Genomic DNA, 20,497 nt, shown 5'->3' on the forward strand with positions numbered 1-20,497 from the left:
AAGCGTACAAGCCTACTGCTTCATACTGAAGAACTGTATTCCTCTGGGCACTAAACTTGCTTTGAGATTATCCTTTGAATGGAACAACTCCATTTTCAGACAATAGTGTTTTCTACTTACCAATCTCAGTATGTAATAACCCTCAGGATATATTTTTATTGCCTATTGATTGTCTATTTAAAATATCACAGTGTATCTTTGAGTGCTCCTCAGAAGGGTTTTTTTTTCCTGTTTCATAAACCCATATGATCACAGAGTACTTTTCTACCAATGAACAGCTTAACTCAATCCTGCAGCTGGCCTGGCCTCTGGGGTTCATGACAACATTGTGGGCAGAGAAATGCAGGTGGCCACACATAGCTTGGGTGGAGGGAGGTGGTAGTTACTAGCCTCTTAACAAGTGAGTAGAACAGAGGCCACATAGCAAAGGTTGGAACTTGAGGCAGCAGTGCCCACCCCAATATCCCAACACTTTGCACTTAGAAAATAGTTTAAGAATATTCCTCACTTGTCTCAACCTGAAAGATGTGAGTCAAATCCACTTGAAAGAATAAGCATTAAGAATGGGAATTTTAATTTCTTTTTTGATAAAATTCTGAATATGATACACATACACTAAAATACTCATTCATTAATACATGCACACAATCACACATAGTAACACACACTCATTCACACAAACTGACATATTCAAACTCACACAGCTAACACATACTTATTCACGTGTACTCACATATACACACTCTCATGTTCTTATACATACTAATACACACATCATGCACATACTTCACACATGCATACATATGCTCACACACATGCACATACACATATACTCATGCGCACACTCATACATACTAACGCACAATACACATTTACATACTCTCACATACAAAGGCTCACATGCTCACACATTCACTCATCCACACATTCTTTTTTTGATCAGAAGAACTTGGCCTCAGTGAGGTGTCACTGTGCGTGACGCCAGATTTTGCACCACCTTTCCCTTTCAAGTGGGCAACAAGAATCACCCAAACCCAAACAAATCGATGCAAGCAGAAACAACTACAACATTAGAAATCAACTTCCTCTTCCCCCAGCCCCAAACAAAAACAAAAACAAAGAAATGGTCTGGAGCCAAGTCACACATTTGAAGGACAAAGAACAAGTTGGTGAAATATTCACTGGCGAGAAGGGAAAATTGGAAGGCCCTTCACACAGCGGAAGGAATGCGGCTGCTGCTTGTTGCTGCACACGGGACATGTGTGCTGGTTTTAGCCCTTGATGCTGCCAGTTCTTCCTACCCAATTTTCATGCAGAGAATTTGGAAACTCATCCCAGCTGCAGAAAGGACAACCTCTCAAACACTTCCAGGATGTTTCATCTCATAAGAGACCTATTTAAAATACCTTTTGGAAGAGCAATTTCTTCAATTACAGCTTATTAGTTTTTTAGTCTGTCGCTGCTATAATCTACTTTGTATGGACTTAACTCATGCAGAGGGTTAAAAAATAAGCAAACACATGTGTGTATGATATAGTAATAGACAAAGGCATCTTTCATTGAGTAAGTCATCTCTCCACAATATGAAACTAGCCCAGTATTGGTCCATGAAAATGCTCTTAGTGTTGCAATAACACAAAAGAGGAAGAGAAGAGGTTGAAGGAACAATTTTTCTCTTACTTTGGTGCCCATGTTTTATGAATGTGATGTCTAGACTTTTGAGAGAATCTTACTAAATGTGCAGAGGGTCTTCATCTTCAGAAGTATACATGAATTACCAGGCACTTCGGGATGGGGGGTGGGAACAAAACGAAATGATTGGTTTGTTCACTGTGAGTTGAATTCCCATGAACTTAGTTTCCCAAATGCTCAAATTTATTATATCATTGTCATTAATGCTTGTTGGAGCTCCTTTGGATGTAAATCTCAAACACTGTGGCATTTAGAAGAATAGTATTTTCCTGCTGTCTAGGAAAGAGATTTGTAGTTTGGAAAATTTTGCAACATGGAAAATCTTTGGAATTGTGCTCTGAAACTTTGAGTTTTGTATGGAATTGATTTTCTCCCCTCATTTCTCTTGCTGGGCAGCTGCCTGGCTACAGTCTTGTAAGGTCAGGTTTCTTCTATACCTTAGAGAATGTATTACAAATCACATTATAGTTTGCTTGTCTTTCTTAAAGACTGTTGTTTCAGTGTCATAACTAGCATGAAATTCACAATTATTTTGACTTTGTGATTTCGATGTATCCATTTACAGGGTAGTTCATTCTTTTACTGAGAATACACTATGTGCCAAAAGCCATGTTAGATGATGGCATTAGAAAAAATATCACTCATTTTATATGGTTATTGCATTTGTCAGAATTGACACCATTGCCCAGAGACCCACATGAGGGCAGGCCAAATTGTTCTACTCCTCTCACCTCCTGCTCCTTTGCTGGGATGTTCTCTTCATCAAATTATTTCCAAGAGAGATGCTCTTAGAATCTTTCTCATTTCTTTTTCTAACTTTCTTTTCTCAACTCAGTTTCTCTTCACCACCAATAATACTGTCATGTTTGCCTTAAAGTAAGAAAGAATCTAGTTCTTTAATCTAACCAACAGTGATTTCTCTACAGGTCTGTTTATTTCTTGAGACACCAAATTTTGCCCCTGGTTTATTCTCCCACTAAGTATTTAGTGCAGATTGCAACCCTTTTCTTTCTTTTTTTTTTTTTTTTTTGCTTTTTGGGTCACACCCAGCGATGCTCAGGGGTTATTCCTGGCTTTGCACTCAGGAATTACTCCTGGCAGTGCCTGGGGGACCATATGGGATGCCGGGGATCGAACCCGGGTCAGCCGTGTGCAAGGCAAACGCCCTACCCGCTGTGCTATCGCTCCGGCCCCTGCAGCCCTTTTCTGTGCCAGCTGTGTAGCTTGTGCCAGGAACGCTGTTTGGCTGAATTTCTCACCTTTTGGACCATGTCCAGATGTAGGGAATATTAGCTTTAGAATCTTACTCTGGGCATTTCTTATTGATCTTCTGCTACTCTGATGTTTCCTTGGGCCAATTTTAGTTCCTTTCCTTCCTATCCTTCCCCTCTTTCTCTTTTTAGCCTTTTTTTTTTTTTTACCATCACCTATCTGCCAGCTTCTGATCATGTCATGAACATTTGCTCACTGGCTTAGCCTTTATTCTAAGGGGAAAAAGTCAAAGTAATTTCAAAAGGAGACATGGTATTCTTTCCAGGGTCCCAGAACAACAGGCTACACAAAAGACTAGATTTTATCCAAAAACAAAACCAAAAACAAACCCCAAGATAGTATGATTTAAAAGCATGCTTGGAGAGATGACTTTCAGTTGTTCAAAAGAAACTTTGTGGGTTGTCATTCTTAGGAGACAGTGACAGCAAAGATAGAGAAGGTCCAGGGCAGAAATGCACATCCACTTGTGGTCAGGGTGTTCTCTGTGTTGCTGTCACAGCCCTGGTAACTAGTTCACGGTTCCCTGGAGGCTGCCATGCACACCCCTGAGGCTGCAGCACCTCTGGCTGGGCCCTAGCCCACACTGCTGCTGTGGTTGACCAAGTGTCACCCCAGTGCATCCAGGCCCACCAAGCAGCATGGAGGAAGTAAAAACAAACCAGGCAGAAATAACTCCATTCTCAACAGGTTTCCGCATGAGTGATTCCTGAAATCTGTGGGGCGGCTTGTCTAGGCTGGACAAATGCTCTGAGATATTTGATGGTCAGTCCAGGAAAGCAAGGGGATCTATGTTTTTCACCTTCTGGGGAGAAGATAGTTATTTCAGCAGCGAAGATAGGCCTGCTAATTCTGTTAGCACAGGAGAACTAAAAAAGCCTCCCCGAGTTCTGAAGCCCATGAGCGAGGGAAGCCCCAGCTGAGCCAGAGGTACAAAGGTTAGAGGGTTTCACAACAAGCCCACAGTTGAGTAAACAGTTGTTTATTACTGAGCTATTGGTCATACCTCAGGAATGATTATAAAATAATAAGGAAGTAAACATTTTTATTTGCGTGAGTGTGGTCCTTGAAGAGGATGTTTTCAGTAGCTTAATATTTATCACTATAATACTCTCACTGTTACAAATATGAGAAGTTTGGATAATGAACAAAAAAAGTACAATAAAAACTATTATCATTATTTTCTTTCCACAGTATAGTGGTCATTAGATAGGGGAAAGTGTGATTTGGAGCAACACAATTGCTAATGGAAAAAGAAAAAATAAACTTAGAGTGGCATGATCAATGAGTAGCCATTTATCAAGGTATAAAGGATATCATCATAAACACAAGCTATATACACATAAGTCACTCTCTGCCTCACTGTGCAAATGGTCCATATAATTGGGTGAGGAGGGTAGAGGCCATTCCTGATGACATTTGGCCAATTGGGCTAATAATTAAATGTTACAGGTTTGGAATATGGTAAGCAGGAACACCAAAGCATCTCCCTAAATGCTTTGGGGGCCTCCATGACAGTACCCAGTGATGTTCAGGAGGCCATGTGATGCTCCTGTCCTATCCCGTTGGTCATGACTCGTGATTTTATGCAAAGTTTGGCAGACAACATACAAGATAAGAGGATCTGGCAAAATCCAATAACAATATCAATGTATTATTAGCATATGTTCTAGTCTGTACTATGTATAGTAGTGTGTGTACACATGGGATTATTTGTGGATTTAGAGTATTTGTTCCCCTTTTCCTCTAGGTTTGGAAATATCTTGGGATGGAGACAGTTTTGTAGAAGTCATGGCTGCCCCCCATCTCAAGGGCAAACTCTGTGGTCTTTGTGGCAACTACAATGGACATAAGCGTGATGACTTAATTGGTGGAGATGGAAACTTCAAATTCGATGTGGATGACTTTGCAGAGTCCTGGAGGGTAGAGTCAAATGAGTTCTGCAATAGACTCCAGAGGAAGCCAGTGCCTGAATTGTGTCAGGGTACAGTGAAAGTAAAGCTCCGCGCCCATCGAGAATGTCAGAAACTCAAATCCTGGGAATTTCAGACATGTCATTCAACGGTGGACTATGCAACTTTCTACCGGTAAGCTTGGTGTTCTGAAATATGGGTTTGGGTTATGGACTGATGGACTTGACCTTGGAACAGAGTTGAGTAGATACTATGATATTTGAAGCAAGGTCCTTCAGGGACTGATCTCATCTTGAGTCAGTTCCATGCTATGTTCCAAATGTGGAAAGTTTAAGTAATATTTCTTTAACTTTTTTCTTTTTGGGTCAAACTTGGTGATGCACGGGGGTTACTTCTGGCTCATGCACTCAGGAATTACTTCTGGTGGTGCTCGGGGGACCATATGGGATGCTGGGAATTGAACGTGGGTTGGCTGCTTGCAAGGCAAACTCCCTACCCACTGTATGGGATGCTGGGAATTGAACGTGGGTTGGCTGCTTGCAAGGCAAACTCCCTACCCACTGTGCTATCGCTCCAGTTCCCTTAAGTAATATTTCTATAGGAATTCTGATCATTTTTGTGCCTGTAGGCTTATGAGAAAGTTGGCGAATCCCTTTGATACTTAGGCCTAATCTTGACTCTAAGATTGGGAAGTGCTTCCCAAGAATTGTTCTCAACAGAGTAGTATTGGATCGAGGTGGAGACCCCACACCAGTTTGACTATTTTTGGGTATCTGGGTGAGCTCAGTGGTTCTAGAGGGAAAGTTCAATCAGTCTTATCTTGTTCCTAACATATCAGCACAAGGAAAACATGGAAGAGTGAGAGGAATTCCTTGAATCTTGAGCAGCTCTGAATCCAGAGTTATATAGAATAGAAAAAGAGCTCGAGGATGGAGGAAAGACAGTCTCTCATTAAGGATATGGGTCACATAATGTTTTCTAATTTTGCTAAACCCATTCCATACAAACCACCATGCTAAAAGGAGACCTGGACTTGACTTCCGTGCTACAAGCTTCAGTTTGTGAGTTCGTGGGTTTCCCTGGTTCTGCTTGTATTTACTACACATTTCCGTGAGTCCTAGAGCTCTGACTGTCTATAACTTTAACCACCATTGAGTGTGGGAGGGAGCATGAGATGCACACAGTCTCAAAAGCCTTGTTTAAGTGATTTGCCCATGCCTCTTAAAATGAGCAGTCTCCTGTGGTCTGAAGCCACAGAGAAGTTATTTTTACTCTTTAATTGCCACCAGTCTATTTTCCCTAGTTCTCATTAAATGTGATTTTTTTAATTTGATCTTTGGACATAAAAGATAAAGTTCTATAAAGACAGCTCAAAGTGGGATGGAAAAAGGATGGTCTCTGTCATCACAAATCCCTGAACCTGGCTGCATCTGCCAACTATTTGGCTCCAAGTCATACATTTAACTCTTTTAAGCCATTTTCTTTTGGTTACTATTTGAATTCTCTGTGTTTCATTCCTCCCTTCCCTGTGCCCCCTGACCCAGCCACATTGACCCAACCCCTTGTCTACTGATATTAAAGCATCTTAATGTAAGACTTTAGACTGAGCTAGGTATCTGGACAAAGCAGCTTTTCTTTGTAATCTAAGTGCCTATCACTTCAAGGTCTGATAGGAAGCATCGGGGCATAACAATCAAGAGCTTTGTGGTCTTTTGGGATTAGAAATCCAGTTCTGGCATACACTCTGGAATAATCATCAGAGTTCTATATACCCTACTTGTCTATCTGTGAAGGGGGGGTGATGAAAGGACAAGTGATGATGAAAGGACACACCTTTGAAAGTTGTCCTTCAGATGCAGTGACATTGTGAGTACATGCACCTGCTCGACCCAGTGCCCACCACCAGTGCTCTGGAAATGCAGACACTACATTTCTTCTTTTAACAAAATCCTGAACAAGCATAAGCCCACTTTTGGAAGAACTCCTAACACAGTTACACATTAGAATTGGGTTCTTTGCCTAAAACAGAGTGGAAAAACGATACTTCTCCAACAGACACAGAAGCCTCCACCTCTGGTTTTCATCCCATCTTGCAGGAATGTGAAAACAAAGATTGGCAAGCCGACCTGCAGAAATTTGTCCTATTTTGCAAATTTCTTCTATTCCTTTTCCCTTTGGTGATTTATTTTGTATTATGATCCCTGGACCACAAGCAAGAGTGCCTTGGCAGAAGGCACAAGAAATGACTGTCATGAACAGGGATTCTAAATTGTTAGGTGGCCAGGCAGATGTTCACCGTATGCCCTTTGAGGTCGTCACAGCACAATGGAGGGATTGGTCCCCAATTGTTTGTGTATGGGGTTCGATGTACAATTTCGGGATTTTTTTTATTAATCACTGTGAGTACACTTACAAAGCTTTCATGTTTACTTTCAGTTCTACAATGATTGAACACCCATCCCTCCACCAGTGCACATATTCCACCACCAATGTCCCCAGTATCCTCCCCCTTCCCAGTCCTTCCCTTGCCTCTATGGCAGACAGTTTTCCCCATAATCTCTCTCTACTCTAGGGCATTCTGGTTTGCTTGAATTTTCCCACCACCATTCGAGCCTGCCTGCCAGGGGCAGATGCTAGATAATTTATTTTCTATTGATTATTATGAATATTGTGAGAGGTCACATGGCTGTGAATGTGGCCGTGTGCTTCTGGAATTCTAAAATTGTAAATGATTGGGGTCCAGAGAGATCTCTGTAGAGAGCTAATCCATTTGAGATTCATTTGGGAGTCTCTGGGTCAAGGTTGTTGATGCGCTGAGATGGCTCCCAGGGATAGCCAGGACCCCGCGCAGGGTGGGGAGACAGGGAGGGACAGTGTGTCTTTGCTGCTGCCGTGAGGCCTGGAGTCTTAATCCTGGAACCAGCAGACCTGGGATTTGCATCTGGCTCATGGTGGCTGGGGTTTCATCTAGGGTTGGTGGAGAGGGCTCACCTGCCCCATCTGAGGTGCCCTAGTGGAATTGGCTCTGTAGGGGCCCGGAGGGATCTCTGGAAAGCTGCTCTCTCCCGGGAATTACTGCTGTCCCATTTGGGGATTCTAGAATGCTCTTAAGCATTGAGGTTTGGAGGACAGAATGTGGAGGAAGTATGGCTGTCTCTATATGGTGGGGGGAACAGTAACCCGGGAGGGGCAGGGCTAAATTCTTCTCTGTCACACTCCCCATGGATGATCTCAATCACCAGCTGTGTCCATTTTCATATACTCAAGTGGAAGTGCCCAGTCTTGAATAGTTCCCAGGTTTACTCTTTCTTCTGAGCTTACGTGTACAGAAAGAAAATACATTAAGTCAACACTTGAAAGGAATTCTACTCCTGGATATTTATGGGGAGGATCAAACCTTCAGATTCCTGGGAAGGTAAGGGCCAGAGGATGAGTTGGGTGATGCCAAGCTGATCTAACACCAACATGTTACTTTCTAGCTGAGTGACTCTCTTGGCAAGTTGAGCATGCTTCTTTACCGACAGCATTGATAGGGAAGTCACACCCCGGTGGTAGTTTTTCCCTAGGTCAGCAGTGGATAGGCAATGCCCCATAGATTGGCACATGCAACATAACATCTTTCTGCATGCCACTATCTTCTCCTGAATCTCACTGATGAAAGCATGGAACCACATAAGAACAAACCCTTCTGTTTTCTGACACTGGGTGATGTGCTAGAACTGAAAATTACGTTGCTATCCTTGACAATTTTGGTTTGCCTTATAGAAAATGATATTATGTTCATTGTGTGGTTTTTAAGAGTGAATGAAAAGAAGAATCAAGCGATTTACACAAGTCAAATTTTGTCTGTAAACTTTATAGCGTTGGTGGAATTTCTAAAAATGAATCCCCAGACGTAGACGAGACCATAGTGGTAATATTTTCCATGAGAAGAAAAGACCTTTCTTTGAAATAATTAAAGGTCACATAGAATTTGGCTCCTTTCATTTTCCTCCCATCCTTCAAATCAGTATCTGTATTTTCCTTTAAGGACCAAGAATAAAAGGTTCATACCATACACATGCAATTTCCCAAGGACTGCTATATTTGTGACATAGAGAAGGAAGGAGGAAAGAAGATATTTCTGTAGACATGTTTTCTCCTTTTCATCTTTGAATTACATGAAAAATTCCACAGTGCAGATTTAATTATAAATATAAGATAGCTTTTCCTACACAAAGTCAAAACTACAATTCTAATTTCTCAGAATTACTTGTGAGCTCTCCAAGATTTGTATTCTTATTTTATTTTGGTTCTTTGCTGTGTTTAATTTTTTTAAAGTAGTAAACTGTTCATTTAAAAAATACCTAAAAAATGTAAATGACATATTAGCCAAGACTAATGCATTTTTTTTTACTCTTTGGTGAAATTTTTCAGCTTTGCTGAATTTTTCCCATAAATTAACTCCATTTATCATGACCTTATTTGGCATAACATGTAGAAATATTTGACTTAATAATTTATAAAAATCTTTTTGATCAACATAATTTGCTTTAATGAACTAATTGATTATATTTGGGAACAAAATAATTTAATAATAATGAAGCTCATAAAAATTTTAATGGCTGTGATAAAATGTCTTAATCCCTAGAGCTGCTAATTGAATGGTCTTTAAATTAGATAATCCCTTTAAATACTGTTTGCATTTATCTTTTGTTGGCACGTTATGGGGAAATTCCCAGTAGCTCAGAGGTAGTATAATGTGAAAAAGTTAATGTGAAATTATGCACCATAATTTGGTTCAGACAGGCCCGACTGAAGGGGAAAAGGAGGGAAAAGGATTCAGTTCTCTTTTCCTTTTTTTATTGTCACCTTCCTGATCTCCATTTGTGTCTTGAATGCCAGTTCAGAAATATGAGAACAGACAGCACCCCACCCCTTGTCCCTGACCACTCTCCCCCAATCCCCGAAGCCGCGCACCGCCCCCCCCCCCCCACCGCCCCGACTCCCAAAGGTGTCCTTACTAACCTTAGCAGCCCAAATCCATCCTGTTCTCCATTTGTGACAGGTGGGGCGGAGGGGCCTGCTCCAGGCAGCTAGGGGCTCTAGGGAAGGGATGTTCTCTTCAGCCTGGGGCCTGTGAGCTCTTTCCCTAATTCAGACATAATCTTGGATGAAGCAGTTGCAAGTGTACCTGCCAGCAAAGTAGGATTCCTAATTGGGGGCAGGCCCACATTTCAGAGGCGGCAGAAAGATGAGTGTGGACTACAGCGAAGGCCAGTAATTTAGAGACCACCATCAGCTCAGCTCTGTTCCTCTCTCTACTCCCTTTAATGGGGTATAATTCACTGAAGTGAAAACTCTTTGCTTGTTCTGCTAGGGGTAGTGTCTGGGGATTTCCTGTCTAGGAAATGTTCACTTCTTTCCATGCAGTGGTTTTTACAGCTGTAAAGAATTGAAGGGATGCCAGAGGATTCACAGATTTGTGTCCTTCCCGCCAAGGTGGACAGGAGGTTGTGTTAGAGAGACCCTGGACGTGCCAACGCGTCCTTCCAGCAAACATCACAGGCTGTGTGCATGACCCACTTCTTATTTTCCTAAAAATAAAACTAGTCACTTATTATAAGGAATGAGGAAATATTCGTGTAAGAAGAATTGGCTCTGTGTGTTATAAGAAAAGCATAGGAAGCTATTATCCTATAAGTAAATTCAAGTTACTTTTCCCTTGCTTCAGTGAAGAATATGCTCGGACATTTCTGTTTATATCATTCAATGACTTCTCTCACATTGTCACTACATCTAAGTCCTAAATCACATGGGATGTATCATTATATCACTGTATCACTGTCATCCCATTGTTCTTTGATTTGCTCAAGTGAGCACCAGTAACGTCTCCACTCGTCCCTGTCTCATGCCAGTGTAGCCCTATGGGGTATTGGGGGGCTCTTTCAGAATCAGGGGAATGAGGACCATCGTTGTTACTGTTTTTGGCATACCAAGTATGCCATGGGTAGCTTGCCAGGCTCTGCTGTGTGGGTGGGATACTTTTGGTAGCTTGCTGAGCTCTCTGAGAGGGACAGAGACTTTTGGGGTGGCCTTTAATCGCCTTTACAGGTGTTTCCAGTCTACTGAATGTAAGCTTTTGGTTGACTGGCATGTTGTAAGGATCTGCACACTGACAAACATGCACCTGCCTGCGTCTCTGGGCAGCACCTGGGACACCTGCGGCCTCAGGTTGATCTTCTTGAGGTTGGTGGAGTGCGCCCGGAGGTTGTTGAGCAGCTGGCAGAGCAGGATCCTATCGCGGAGGGTCAGTGCCATGTCGAACACCTGCGCTGAGTCCCAGGTCACCCAGAAGTTGGCTGACAGCACCCATAGTAGATGAGCCACTGTATGCACTGCTGCCACAACACTGCCAAACAGCCCTGCAACTGGATCAGGCTGGGACAGGCGGTGATGCTGCGGCAAACCCCACAATTTCTCCATGCCCCACCAATGCCATTCTACCCGAATCTTGCAAAATAGCTGGTGATGTACATCAGGAATCACGTGTAGAGTTCCAGCAGGGATCATGCGTAGAGTTCCATGTCTGGCATGCTGAGACACACGTTGTCAAGGTGAGATGGTGAGCCGGGTTTGGGAGAGAGCGAGGGGTTTGGACAGCATCAGCACTATCTTACATCCAATTAAATATGGTGTGGTGATTGAGGAAAATGAGTAGGGAGTGTCTTATGATGTGCCGTGGCTGCGTGATTTAGGAATATGTTCACTCATACATGAAGCTCAGCCCGAGCATGTGTAAAGCAGCCTGGAGTGTGGCGGCGGTTGGGTTGAGGAGGTCAGCTGCTGGGGCTGGGTCCCTTGGAGTGGGGAGGGCTCTAACCCACCCCCCCTCTGGAGCTCCCCGAGTGGAAGCAGCCTGGTGTGGAGTCCAGTGACATGGTTATGGGAGCCTCATTTTATGCTCCCTTCCAGGAGAAGCCCCGTGAGTACTGGATGGTGGCTGATGAGGAGATTATCTGGCGCTGGCAAGAGGAGGCTCATGGGTATGACCACTGGGCCGCCAGAGACTGGGGGAAGCAGGCAGAGGATCTCTGCTCCCAGGTCCCATTGAGCCCAGAGTCCAAGGTCACAAAGTTCTGCATTATCTGGGTTCCGTGTGACTTCACTCATACATGAGTCTCAGCCTGAGCTTGTGGAAAGCAGCCTGGAGTGTGGCGGTGCTTGGGTAGTGGAGGTTGGCTGCCGGGGCTGGGTTCCTTGGAGTGGGAAGGGCTCTCACTCGTCCCCCTCTGGGGCGCCCTGAGTGAAAACAGCCTGGCCCAGAGTTCAGTGGCATGGTTATGGTGACCTCATTTTATGTTCTGTCACATGGGATGTACATTTCAAAATATAATGTTATAGGCCTTCATTCCCTCTCCCCCTTAATTAGCTTTATACAATGACTACATCTGGTGTTAGCCTAAGGTGATGTGATGCTGAGGGCTGAACTCAGGACCTCACACATCTGGGCATGTGCTCTTCCATTTGAGTTCTGCCCATAAGTGTGCATGTGCACATGTGTACATGTGTGTGTGTCAGCAAAGTCAGATTTCAACATTTTAGGTTGTCATTGTAATTTTTTTGGGGGGGAGTTCCACACCCAGCAGTGCTTAAGGCATACTGTTCTTGGATCTGGGCTCAGAAACCACTTATGGTGGTCTCAGGAGACCATGCAGGCTACCAGGGACTGAACTTGGGTTGCTTGCTTGCAAGGCAAGTGTCCTAATTGCTCCAGTCCCAAAGGTTGTCATTGAAATTATAACTGTTACACTGACATCAGGTGGCAACAGATATTTTAGTTGTACCACTGGTCAGTTTAACCCATTAGGAGTCCAATTTAAAAGTTCAAAATGTTCTTCCTATTGATGCTCTCTCTTCTCTCTTTCTCTCTCTCCCTATACCCCTATCTTCCTCTCTTCCTTCATCACTATCTCTTTCCTTTCACCCCTGACCCCTGCCTTCATGGTACTCTTTCTTTGGTGGGTGGGATTGGAGAATTGGAGATCAGGTCCCAGGTGGCATGGAATAAACCACTTCACCTCAGCACTGAGTGAAATGTGGAAAAACAAGATTCATGGATGGAAAGGACTTTGCATCCAGAAATAATAAAAATACAACACAGCTACACTTGATTGTTCCCTGACCACTAAGAGGTAATCAAGAAGTCCTCGCACAGTGGAGAGAAATGCTACAAGACAATGTGGTTAATGGTTTACCTGCTACCATGGTACTTATTCAACTCTGAGCTCAAAAATCTCATTAAACTGTATCTCAGAGTGTAATTTTCTGAGAAGGAATACCAAAAGATCCTAGCAAGTTTATTCTGATAATAAACTCAAGGCTAAAATTAAAGTCACAATGAAATTGCACTTCACCTGAGCCAGAAAGTTTGTGTTGGTTGAATGAACAGGTCTTGCCAAAAGAGTGTCTAGTCATGGTTGTTCTTGATCTGGACATGACTTATAGGCCCCTAGAACATTCTTCCTAACAGAAATTGCTTTTTTTCCCCTTTGCCTAGGGGTTCTCAGACATTCCAACAATGTGATTTATTGAGGGAGGAGTGGCTTTAGTCACATGAGGACAGTCCCAACTTCCAGGGGACCTGAGAGCTGAAGGTCTTCTAATTACCACCATGGGTAGGGGAGGCTGAAGGTCAGCTATGAAAACAACAGGAGATCAAATCCCAGTAAAACACTGTGCAAGGAAAGCCCAGGTGACACTGTCACACCATATGCGATGCTGGGGATTGAATCAAGGTTAGTCAGGTACAAAACAAATATCTTCATCCTGTACTAACTCTTCAGCCCTGTTCTCCATTTGCTTTGGTTTTTGTTTTAGGGTCATACTTGTTCTACTTGGGGCTTACTCCTGACAGCTCTGCACTCAAGGATCACTTTTGGCTGTGCTCAGGGGGATGTGTGATGCCAGGGATTAATCTTACTTGGCTGCATGCAGTGCAAACATCCTATCTGATATGCCATCTCTGTGCCCCACCTGGTCTCCGTTTCTGTCAGAGAACTTGGCAGGAACCACATGGCTTGCTCTCAGACCTGGTCACTGTCCACTCTGGTTTTTCACGTCCTGTTCTCCGTGAGCTTTCAGAGGAGCATATTCTAGACCTTCCAATCAAGCATCTTACAACCAAGTGCCAGGTTTCATTTTTGGTGTGGGGGTTCAGGACTGATTAAGAGACAAAGGCATTGCGTTTGCCAAGCTCAGTGATGTGCACAGCCAGCCATGAGTGAGAAGCAGACCCTTCGTAGAGTAGTTCAGAGCCACAAGAGTCAACAGTGAGCTCACACCTGCTCAACTGCCCCAGAGAGATGGACACAGTAAACGTGATCTGTGGGATCTCAAATACCTTGTCTTCAGCACCAAGCAGCTAGTGAGATTTGGACTGAACTTCGGGTTCAGATATTGGCAGGAAGTGAAATGTGATCGTGTTCCCTTCCCACAGCATCTCACCTTCCCCACTTGTACCCTTTGCTGTGATCCAGCAGACTGGACTTCCTGTCCATGCTGCCCTGCGGTCTGGTGTTCCCATGATCAATGTCCCTTTCTAAAAAAAGTACTTGTCACCATGAATATTTGTAGCCTCTGAAACCTGTATGTTGTGCTCACGGTTGCATACACAGTGCCCAAGAAGGTGTTGGAAATAAAACCTTTTTCTGCACAGGAGAGTTTCCTCATACTCAAGATATGTCTAAACAGTGATTTGACAGGAAAAAGACGTGAATACACACAGGAAAGAGAAGGATAAAGAGTAGTGAGTAGAATGGAACTGGATGTTTGTGGCAGGGCTGCCAAGCAGCCTTGGAGGCTCTGCTGACGGCTGGGCTCTTTGCCTCCATGTGGCATGCTGCTGGGCACGTTGCTCCATGGGTAGAAGCCTCGGCAGCCCATGCACAGAGGGAAGTAGGGGAAAGACCCAGCCTGGTTTCCATACAGGGCTGCTGTGATTTTTACAAGAACTGCAAGAGACACTCTGAGGTGCAGGGCTCAGTCAAGACCAGGTTCATGACTAATGTCATCCCACTGCTCTGAAATAGCAGTGTGACCCGTATGTAGTTGCCTTCAATATGACCTAGCTCATCTGCTACCCGTTTGTGAACAATTCTTTTTCTTTTATTTCCCAGGGTCACTTCTAGACCCATCTGGAAGAACTTCTTTATCTTGCGCTGAAATGGATGCACAAAGCAAACAGAACCAAACACTGCTGATAATTCATTAGGATGTCCACAGTGCACTCTGCAAAAATTATTTCAGTTCATAAAACGGAACCCAAGGGGCTGGGGAGATGGTTCATAGGTCTGGTGTGAAACCTTTGCCCTGGATTTGAGTCCTGGCTCTGCCTGCCCTCCCAGGACCACAGAAAGCAGCTCCTAGCACTGCCTGACATGGCACAAAAATAAGAATAACAATAAACCCAACTACAATGGGGAGTTGATGCTTTTATAATCAATTCTATTCTAAGATGAATATTTTGGTTTGCACTTATACAAAGGGGACGGTTCCTTCCCAGTGTGTCTCACAGAGTAGGGAATGAAAAGTGAGAGCTCCCTTGTTTTGTTTTCCTTGGAGAACGGGGAGTATGAGAAAAGAAGAAACATATGTCAAAGCATAACTATTTTCATGGCCATATTCGATTCCTTCTTTAACAGCGTCTGAGCATAATTATGTTTTCGCGTGATAATTCCGGTCATTATTGGGTTGTCATTTGCTGTTAGGCTCATCATTCCTGGGAAGCCTGGGCTGCAGAGAGGAGGCCTTTGCGCTCGGCTTGAGTGTGGGTCTTTTCAGTAGCTTCAGGCTCTTGCTCTGCTTCCTCACTTGCTCACCGTTAGTGTGAAGAAATAGGATATCAGTTCCCACTTCAGGTACAACAAGTGCCACAGGATTCTGGAAGAAAACCACTGTGAGAAAATTACTAGGGCATGACTTTTGACAGCGGTTGCAGGACCGCACTGTATTTGTGTGTGACCCACTACTTTCAAGGGTGCAGGATGGTCAAAGGCGTCAGTTCTTATATTTAATGAGACCTGTCCCAGTGTCATATTTTGGGGGCATGAGAAGCTTTCCTAATTCATGTTCAAGGGCCCCAGGGCTAATCCTGGCAATGTTAATGGGGACAATAGTTTTTTTTTTCTTTTATCATTTTTATTTTTATTCATTTTTTATTTTTAAAATTTATTTATTTATTTATTTATTTATCTATTTTTTTCTTTTTGGGTCATACCCAGCGATGCACAGGGGTTACTCCTGGCTCTGCACTCAGGAATTACCCTGGTGGTGCTCAAGGAACCACATGGGATGCTGGGAATTGAACTCAGGTCGGCCGCGTGCAAGGCAAACGCCCTGCCCATTGTGCTATTGCTCCAGCCCCATTCTTATTTTATTTTTTTGATAATGTAGGAATACTGTTATTTATTCATCCATTGATTAAACTGATTGAATTGGGCATGAACTCCACATTACTTTTTAAATTTTATTCTGAATGTTTATTTTATTATTATTTTCCCCTTTTTCTTTTATCTTTCTTCATTTTTTTTACCTTTTCTGTTTTTTCTTATTCACTATTTCAATTTATTTTATTCATCGTGGGATTGGACAAGCTGATTTAAACATTTTCTGTCATCAGTTGGGGGAATTAATGTCGAAGCCCAAGGGCAAAGGATCGATGTCTTCAAACTTCCATTTGTTTCTTTGAGGACCAGAGGCTTGTCTCCCACCAGAGGTGGGTCTTGAATTTGGTCGCAGTTTTCTTCTAAAGGTTCAAACAGAAAGTCCCTGAGCCCACTTCCACAGCAGCATCACCAGTGAGGTGTGAGGGTCTCGTGCAAAGACAAGCGTGACCTCGGAGGCTACAGATTGTCCTTCGGGAAGTCAGGAGATGAACTTGTTCTAAACCCTTGGCATTCTGAGATCCTGGACATTGAGGACTTCAGCGGTGGCCCAGGGTGGCCAGGATAGGACGAGTCCCCTCACAGTTCACAGAATGAGTTTGGCGACCAGCACTGTGATGCAATGAAACTGGTCTGGCAGGCATAGCATCTAGGAAAATCAGCCGCTGCCCCAGTCTTTCACTTTTTCTCTAAGGGCACCCTCCTGTGCTGTGTATGGAGGCACACGCTCCCCGTGTGAGCGTGACTGTGTTTCTCTGGGGGCACACTTGCTGTGTGTGTGTGGGGAGGGGGTCTATGTCTTCTCTGGGGGCACCTGCCCCAAGTGGCAGCAGAAATGTGGCCCAGAGTTGAGCACTTACTGGCTTTGGCAGCCCTCCAGCTCACTGAGATTATTTCTCAATCAAGTTGGCAAGAATTAAAATTGATAAAGAACATGCAAATATGAGACAGGAGGTACGTTTTTACATTCCTGGACCCTCCCCCACATGCTTTTCTCTTTGCAAGGGAACATATTCAATCTCATTTTTCACTTGACTTGGCCAGCAAAAGGAGCCGAGGGGGTGCCCCATGCCTCTCCATGCCGCTGCACTTTCAGGTTCTCAGGGGTAGTGGGCAAATAGAGACCAAATACTCATGAACCTCTAGTTTCTTCTTCTTTCATCAAAGGGGGCGTGAGGCATTTTGTGAATCAAGAAAATGCCCAGAGAATTATATTTTTGAGTCTTCTGGACTAATTTATATGTTAATGCATGTCTAGGAGTCAATGAAATAAATCCAATTTTACTAAATCTATTGAGCATAAATTAATGTATATTACCTATTGATAAAAATAGGTATTTATACTTACAATAGATTGGCTCATTCTTTAGACACTGTTCAAGTCACTGGGCATGCATAGTGAGTGAAAAAAACAAGTCCTCTGGCTTCTGGGACTTGCAGAACATGTTCCTGTCTTTGAAAAAGAAATGAACTGGAGTGACCACAGGAAGTGATAATTTGTAATAGGTGGTGTAACAGAAGTGATGGGAAATGCCAGGGCCAGACTTTCCAAAGAGGTGATTTCCTGAAATGAAAGCATATGTCAGGTTCAGCTGCTCAAAAAGGGGTCTAGATTTCTGGCCAGACAGCAAAGGGCATGATTCCTGCCAAAGAAGGCACAGACCAGTAAAGAAGGTGTTCATGGCTCAGGGTTCTAAAACATGAGGACATTACTAGTGAAACTGGGTCATCACAACTCATAACTTAGTACTTCCCAGACATGTAGGAGCCAGCTGCAGCATCCCAACACAGCTGACTCATAATAGGTTACACTTGGTAAGGGCCAGTGGCCTAGCTGAAATCCCTCCCATCATCCCCCACTTCTCTTTTTCTTTCTTTTGAATATATATTGAAGTCGAGGCAATGGACTTCAACTTATAGCAGGAGTCAAAAGCATGTAGATTAGCTGAGTCATTAGGTCCAGGGCAGGACCTGCAGCTGTGCATTTCCATCAACTTCCTGGTAATGCTCGAGTTTGGGACCACATCTGGACATCTCAACATGAGATAAAGAAATCGTCAGACCTGTATCCAGGTGTTTATGGGCTCTTAGTTTAGGTCTTTCATTTTCAGTGACTTTGTCAACTTAGAGACCATGTCTGCACTGAAGGGGCTCAAATTTCTTTTGTTCCATAAAATAAGTCATCTGCATAGGCCCTGCATCAGGTCTTAACAAATTGAACTTGTGCCCACCTAAACTAAAGGAGACACAAGTTCCATAAAATTTTCTTTGTGTGTAGTTTTAAGTGTATGCAGCCTTTCGAGTTCATTCTTTCACTCATCTTAGGGACTGGAGCGATAGCACAGCAGGTGGGCCATGTTGGCCATTTGCCTTGCACATGGCCAACATGGGTTCGCTTCCCAACATCCCATATAGTCTCCTGAGCACCGCCAGGGATAATTTCTGAGTGCAGAGGTGGGAGTGAACCCTGTGTATCGCCGGGTGTGATACAAAAAGAAAATAAATGAATAAATAAATGAATGATAATAAAATAAAACTGATCTTACTGGCTCCCAACTCGCGAAGAAATTTAGGTTTGTCCAGTTGGGTCATTTGTGAGCCAAAATGAAATCCAGAGGCAAAGTCTCCTGGTTGCTGAGATGCTTCCCACAATGCTGAGTGCAGGGAATTACCTGATCACTTTTGGATGAAAAACTCAGGGCGCCACAAAGAAGGGCAGAGAGAATACAAGACACAGTGCAGTCTGCTATTGGACCCACTAGGGAACTGGTGTACTATGCTAAGGTGGAGTCTCTGCTCCTCAACTTGTGCAGGATGGATAGGCTGCAGCCACAGGGCCACAGATTGTAGCTATAAAAGTGTGTTTCTCTTTCTGCTGTTTGCTGGCACCAAGAGTCTGGACAATGGGCACCGGAAGTAGAGAAATAAGTGCTTTGCAAGGAAATGGGAAAATCTGGTGACAATACTGGACTTAATCATTCTTTTAACATGAAAGAGAAGTTTGCTATGATCTTTTCTGTCTTATTAGTGTTGGAGGAATGAAAAGAGAGCAGGGTGGACTGGTTTCTTCATTGCCTCCCAGGCAAATGCCCCATGTGTGAGCACAAAGGTAGGATGCATTTGAGCTGCTCAGAGAATGTGGGCCAGAAGTCCTTCCAGTCCCCCTGAAAGCTTTTCCATATGAAAAGGAAGCCAGGAAATTAGAGTCTTCATTTCAACTTTGTGATCAAAGGCTGGGAGGAAAGATATTAAGCAGATACTTCTTTTTGCAGGTTTACTGACCTGAAAAACAAGTAAGGATTGCAGGAAAGTTGATGTGGATATTGGGAAGATTCAGATTCAGGTTGTAAACAGTTAATGAGTCCGCAGCGGCAGACAGACTGATTGACATGCATTGTATACCTAGAACTGTAGAAAGCCTGCCCCTCTCTCACAGTGTTTAAAAGAATGGGCAGTGCCCAGATTGCCCTGGGAATGGCCCCTGGTGCCATATAACCCCCAGCACCACTCATTATAGCGTTGGTGTCCCCTTCCTGTCCCAAGCACCACAGGGTTTGTCAAGCTCTACTTGTTTCCCCCAAAAAAAAAAATTAAGAAATGATTAAAAAAATACTTAAAGCTTTAGGATATTTCCTGAGGCCATCCAGCAAGATAGAGATAGTTCATATTTGGAAACAAATCTGTTTGACTCAGAGTCTGTGCTCCGGGAATAGCTGTCCTTGGAACACAGCTCTGACTGACACCATGTTTTCACTTTGGAGGGGCATGGGGGGCTACCCAAGCAGTGCCCAGCAGGTTCTGAGAGTCACTTCTGGAGGAACCATACAACCTGGCCAGTGACTGACGCCAGGACCAAAAGAGGAGGTGCCCTGCAGTCTGCGTGGTGATGCTTAGGGAGTGCAGGCGAGGCAGCTGCTCTCATCTGCGTGCTGTCTCCTGGGTGACAGCACCCTACTTTCTGAACTGAGCTAAGACACTTGGGATTGCACCTTGGTCACTTGGTGCTTCTGGGGAGAGGTGTTGCACAGGCCACGTGGTGCCAGGATTGAACATGGGGTGTAATGCACACAAACCATGTGCTCAGCCCTTTGCATGACCTCCCTTGCCCTAAGCTTCTCTTTTATGAGATAGACTGTTTTGAAGAAGTTTGAAAGTACTGAATACTGTAGTTTATAATATCTGAGTTTTAAATGCCTAATT

General features: G+C 43.7%; 1 protein-coding gene across 1 annotated transcript in view; it reads left to right on the plus strand.

The window, feature by feature from the left end:
• BMPER (BMP binding endothelial regulator) overlaps positions 1–20,497 on the plus strand; it is a 321,842-nt gene that overhangs the window by 229,194 nt on the left and 72,151 nt on the right. The window contains exon 13 of the mRNA XM_004606953.2: positions 4,712–5,048. Coding sequence (XP_004607010.2) covers positions 4,712–5,048 — 337 coding nt within the window. The remainder of the gene's footprint in view (positions 1–4,711; positions 5,049–20,497) is intronic.

Source organism: Sorex araneus, chromosome 1 (genome assembly GCF_027595985.1).
Source record: "Sorex araneus isolate mSorAra2 chromosome 1, mSorAra2.pri, whole genome shotgun sequence".
In the NCBI taxonomy this organism is placed as follows: Eukaryota; Metazoa; Chordata; class Mammalia; order Eulipotyphla; family Soricidae; genus Sorex; species Sorex araneus.